We start from the raw sequence: 5789 nt of genomic DNA, 5'->3' as shown, positions 1-5789 counted from the left end.
CCAGGCATCGAGTTGGGCTCTGTAGACGCTGCAAGCGCGAGAAGAGCTGTCATGTCAGTCTCGTCCGAAGTAACGGAGACGGTGAGGTGGGCTTCCTTGCAGAGAAACGAAGACTAAACGGTATGTCCGTCTGCAAACCCTTAAGTCTGACGCTATCCATGGACACGTGAGATTGACGAAAATCAGTGGCCATGACGCGACCGAAACGTTCTTTGACTGTTGTTGGCGATTCAGAAACAGTCAAAAGGTGAGATTGCAACGACATAGTCTTCCAGCTTGCATGCTTAACTGCACGGGCGAGTACCTGCCGAGACGTGGCACAGATCTCCTGAGACAGCCTGCGAAATTGGCACGTGAGGGAAAAGGTGAGCTGACTCTTGATTACAGAGGAAGCGCGTTTTTGAGGAGGTGGATAGAGTTCCTGGAAGAGAATGCCGATCTGAGGTATCCAGACGTCTTAGTGCTCCAGGAGGCCTGATCCCTTGTCCGCCCGACTATTGGGACGGATGAGGCGCAGCTGATACGCCAATGGTCTGGTTCGCGCTACGGCCCGCGGGATGATGTTGAGACGATCTAGGAGATCGCAACGACCGGTCGACCCGTAGCATTCGTCCCCGAGCTCACTCGCTCCAGAGGATCTCATGGATTGAGATGAGCTTTTTATGCCTCTTGAAGATGTTGGTTCGGGAGCCACCAGTTCGCGCATCATGCATGACACTCGTAGATTTCACGGGCACATCATTCAAGCGAGCTAGCCCGCCGGTTCCCGGAGTCTGGGAGGAAGCCTGTTGAGTAACGTTGACGCCGTGCCGTTGTGAGTGTCGAGACGGCCGTCACGAAGTTATCGCTTAGAAACTGATCCCGGCTGTGGTACACGACCCCTGGCCTGTATGTTTCAGGTAACATAAGCCTGTGCCACCCTTGCTCTGTGACCTCTGTCCTCGTGGCTGGGCCCGCAACTTACCTCCTGCCGAATCATATTTTGCCCGACGACCTGAACTTGCATGTCGTCGTCGTTGGACCTGAGGGATGGAGTGGTCGTTGCGTGTTCACAATGGCGGGGGTCAAATTCTCCCTCCGAGTCGCATGTGCTGCGAGGCGTTTGAGCAAGTTTGACGCCGGGCCCGTGTACCTTGGCGCTTCCGAACCTGGGAACAAGCTCGGCGGATAGCTTTGGACCGACGCGAAAGGCGGTCTGTTGTCTATCATGCTTTTCTCACTGCCCCCTCGACTTCTCTATGCGTCCCAAGATGTGAGCAGCCCCCTTGATAGTGCATAATCAGGAAGCAAAGCTAGTAGAGACGGCGCTGTGTTGGGGTGGTGGTGCTGTCAGACTCGCCGTCCGTGAGATTGATTGGTCGCTTCAAACTCCATTCATAATCTACGAAGCTTCAGGTCCATTCATGCTCAGTTGGCATGCCCACGACCGGGCCCTCTGGGCCTGCCGAATGTTGGCCCTTCACGGGTCAAGGCGATCTTATCATGCCACCCCTCGCGATATGATGCTCCCTCCTCATCACCCTAGGCAGATCAAACCGCCATGTTGCAAGGAGCTGTGGCTCCATGTGTTTGGGTGTCATCGAGACGAGTCCCTGCTGGTTCAGCACATGATGTTAGAACTCTTTGACGACGTCAACGTGTTGTGATCAGGCCTACCACCAGGTTTGACAGCATCTGCTATTTGCTGCCGCAGCACCGTGGTTCAACTAATCGAAGCGGGAACGTGCGACGGCGTGCATCGGATGTCTGAGACATGCACGATGCGGCCAACACAGACCAGTTGAACTGGTTCATCAGGGATGTCTAGTGGCGAGCCGAACAGGAGCCGCAGCAGCTCTGAACCAATGCATTGATCAGCGTTGTGGTGGTGGGCTTTGTACGCAAATAACGCCAGTCTGGGTAAGGTACCTAGTAAAGCAACGACTGGTGTAATCGTGTTGACGCATTGCAAGGCCAGCGTATATGCAGAGCGGTAGCGCCTACCGAGCGACCCACGCGCCACAGGCTGGGGGGTTGCGAGGTCCATCAATGCACCTGGCGTTGCTGATACTGAGCAACGATTTGCTGCTTGTCAACTAGGTAGTATGGCTAGCATTCGGCAAGGATGCTATCTTGACAATACGATGTGTCTCTGGCTGACTTGTTACTTTTGAGCTCCAGGGGTTAGCTTTCTCTTCGCCATGGCAGAGGACACAGAGGTTCTGTTGAGGAACACGTCCATTGAGCCACCGGCCATCGGCTGTCGAGACAGGATATTGAAGGGCCAACGTACCGCCATCGGTTCTGGACGAACAACGAGGCGGCCGGGGCTGAGGGCTTTGACCACCTGGTCGGCGGATGGATTCGGGGTTTGACGAGGTCACCATGTAACAGCGCCAGGTCTGTCAAGGGGGGGGGAGCAGGGTTGGAGGATAGATGAGCCTTGGGATTAACTCGAAATAGCCACCTGCGGGTGGCAGCCACAGAAAAGGGAGACCGGATTGCTATGGTGAATGGTCGATCAGCACGCAAATCCGGCCATCAGGTTGCATCGGGAGAGGGCCACGGGGTCATGGTCTGGGGGGTTGGATGCCAGTCTTGGCTCGGCTGCAGAGCCAGAACCAAAGTGGTTTGCGGAGTCGTTCGTACTTGTACAGTCGACAAAGAGCTTTTTTGGCGAGGGCGAGGGTTCCAAATATTGGCGAGTCTGGCCCCTGACGCTCTGAGCGCGGTCGTCCCATCAATCGTATATGGCACGCGTGTACCATGTATCCCATGTCAAACCGTGCCGGATCTTCAGCTCCATCTTCTGGGCCTTTGCGTGTTTGGGAACCTGGTATCTATGAGAGGCAAAGATCTAAAGTCCGTTCAGGTGGCTCGCGGGCAGCTTGCTCAAGGAACCACCCCCACTAGCAGTACGCTAGAAGGGTCAGCATCGGAAGAGTGGCCATATGTGGATGGTGCTAGCAAGGCGAGTCCTATGCTTTTGCTCATTGCTGTCAACTGCTCAGCTCAGCTCGGCTCAGCTCAGCCAAAATGCCACGCCAGCCACAAGCGGCGTGTTCCGTGTAGACCATTGATCCGGTGGGCGATGTCAGAAATAAAGAGAGGTACAAGACGTTGAAGGCTCCTTCTGCATCCCCGCGACGTAGAGTACATGGAAGCTCCTCGGGATCATCCGGACTGTCCCATTTCCGGTTGACAGACACCATTGTGGCAGGTCCGCTTGAGGAAGGGAAGAGGAAGGGGAAAGGAAAGACCCCTGCGACCCCTTCTCCACTTTCGGATGCTGGTGGCGCACCCTCCCTGGTGTTCCCTGCCCTCCCCATGGCCGTGGCTTCCTACCCCCGGTGCCTTCTAGGGGAACGACCTTGGGGTGCAGAACCCCGGGAGACACCCCTCCCACCTGACACGGGCCTCTGTGGCGCTCCGAGAGGAAGAGCTCCGGAGAGATTCAATGTTTCCAAGGAAGGAACCTTGTCAACGTCCAGCTCTTTTCTGGCCTACTGGCTCCCCCTTCGCTACTACCAAGTACCAAGTCAGGTGCCTTAGCCCCAGGTAGGCATCACTTCATGCAGAATGTCTGCATTGTACAGTTTGTGTCTCGTGGTGCCATGATAATCACTCTCTCGAGATGGCGGCCAGACGGCACAACCGGTACTCCATGTCGTGTCAAATTCCCGAGAGCATCTCGCCCTGACGCCGCTCTGTCTGTCTCTTCTCACAGGCACAGGCACCCCAGAAAGACAGACAGTGGGGTGTCGTTGAAACCACAGCATGCCGACCAAGGCAATCCCTCACCCCCCTTCATCCAGGGTTCTTGTCTCGCGTCGACTCGCTGCTCCCTCGTCGTCATCCGACCACACCACCGCAAATCCCAGGCGTCTCCAGATCCAATGGACGGGCATGGACAGGTACAGGACTATCCTATCCACCCATCCCATGCCGTCCCATGCCGCAACGTGACGGCGTGGATGGCATTGCGCCGATAGCTGTCGAGTAGCTCGACGCCTTGCCCAAGGCGGGATCGTAGGGGGGGGGGGTGCGTCAATGGCTTTATGCTAGACATCGACAATTGGCATTTAATAGAAAACCATTGGCGCCAGCGAGTTCCCCTCTTCGATCCACGCGTGGTCCAAGGTCCCGAGCTTCATCTCCATTGCTCTGTCCAGTCGTACCAGTCCTTCCCTGGCCTTTCATGCTGCATAAGGCCGTGTTTCACACCAGCGCTGTGCCTGCTTCCTTCTTTTGTCTGGTTCTGCTCATCACCATCCTCCACAGCACAAACACACGAGCCGACCTGGTCTCATCGATCTGACCGACCCTGACCAGCGACCCGCAATCCGACCCGGACGTCCCTTCATTTTCTTCATTCTTTGTCCCGTGGCCGCACATCTCTCCCTCTCGCTGTCTCTTTATTCTCTCGTCCTCGAACTCTCTCCGCTCCTTTTTCGTTTCATTTTATTTCATTTATTTTCCTCTTCTTCTGTCGTCTCTAGTCTCCGCAAACTCGTCACCTCCTCTCCTTCGTACCTACGGTCATCAACCCACTCCCCAAATCCGGCCTATCACCCGGTGTGCATGCACTGCATCAGACGTCAGCTCGGCCAGCCTGTCGCAGACCTGCACCGTTGGCGCCATTCTGATACATGACGCACTGGCAGCTGGGATCTTCCCTCGAGACTCCCGCAGCTACCACCTCGGCCCTCTATCCTCCAACTTACCCACACCTCTCTCCTCAGCCGCCTGCGGGCTTGCTTCTCGATCTTGATTGATCAGGGTCACCCTCGCACATCGTGGGCGCCTGTGCTTGTTACCTTTCTGGACTTCTTCGTCTCTGCTTTCTCGCTCTCTCTCGTTCTTTACTCTCACCTCCACTCTCTGCCTCCCCCCTCTTCCTTGCGTCTGCCTGACGTGTTGCATTGCTGGTCATATGCGCCATGACTTGAGGCAACGACGCATAGATCACGGCCTGGCAGTCCACACTCAACGAAAGTGCCCAACCCGAACAGCGACGGTGCCGATAATTCTTGGCGCCTTTCCCCAGTGAGGCAGCAACTCGCCGACTTCATCAATCAGCATTGCCGCCGCTTCAAGCTGCCTAATTTCTAATATCAACCCAATATGCTCTCTCGGCTGAGATAGTCGTCACTCATATACCAACGTCATCCACCTTCGGAGCCACGACCCGGGCTGTCCTACAACCCGTACGCCAGGAGTTCCAGCTTCCCTCCCGGTCGTCCAATCGACGCCATGAAAGTCAGCATATTCAAACCCCAACCAGCCGTTGCCGGAGGTCAGGCTGCCTCACGCCCAAAGACCGGTCAATCCATCCGGGGCAAGATCTCTGGCCCCATTCCCATACCAACCCCCACAGACGACGAATTTCCCATGCGCAACCCAGGCACCGGCATTGCCACCCCATTGAGCGCTGAGGACCGGGAGAGGCAGTTGCAAACGGAAGCAGGCCACCAGACGAGCCCGCCATTTACGCACCCCGAAGCTGTGCCGACCAGAAACACCGACTCGGTAATGGCGCCTTCAGGATCAGCATCTGTGACGGGTTCCGCTTCGGGTTCAGGAACGGGATCAGCACATGCGCACCAAATACCAAGAGGGTCTCCACAATCACAACGCAGGACCAATCCACCGAGCACCTTAAGACACTCAGTTGTCAGCGAAGCAACTGAAAACACGAACAACAGCAAGGATAAGCCGCAGAGGAAAAAGTCAACACTGCGTGGCGCATTCAGCAAGCTCTTTGGGCGAAAAAAAGAAGACGACCAGCCTCCTCAGTGCCGGCCAGAGCG

General features: G+C 56.1%; 1 protein-coding gene across 1 annotated transcript in view; it reads left to right on the top strand.

Annotated features, from left to right (window-relative positions):
• The window catches only part of VDBG_04678 (DNA-binding protein SMUBP-2), a gene marked incomplete at both ends in the record, with an annotated part of 2527 nt that extends 2049 nt beyond the window's left edge, over positions 1-478 (top strand). The window contains 2 exons of the mRNA XM_003005026.1: positions 235-247; positions 388-478. Of these exons, the coding sequence (XP_003005072.1) occupies positions 235-247; positions 388-478 (104 nt within the window). The remainder of the gene's footprint in view (positions 1-234; positions 248-387) is intronic.
• Between the last annotated feature and the right edge of the window lie 5311 nt (positions 479-5789).

Source organism: Verticillium alfalfae, genomic scaffold (assembly GCF_000150825.1).
Source record: "Verticillium alfalfae VaMs.102 supercont1.5 genomic scaffold, whole genome shotgun sequence".
NCBI classification, from domain to species: domain Eukaryota; kingdom Fungi; phylum Ascomycota; class Sordariomycetes; order Glomerellales; family Plectosphaerellaceae; genus Verticillium; species Verticillium alfalfae.
The sequence above is the reverse complement of the archived record's forward strand: the minus strand, read 5'-3'. Positions and strand labels throughout refer to the sequence as shown.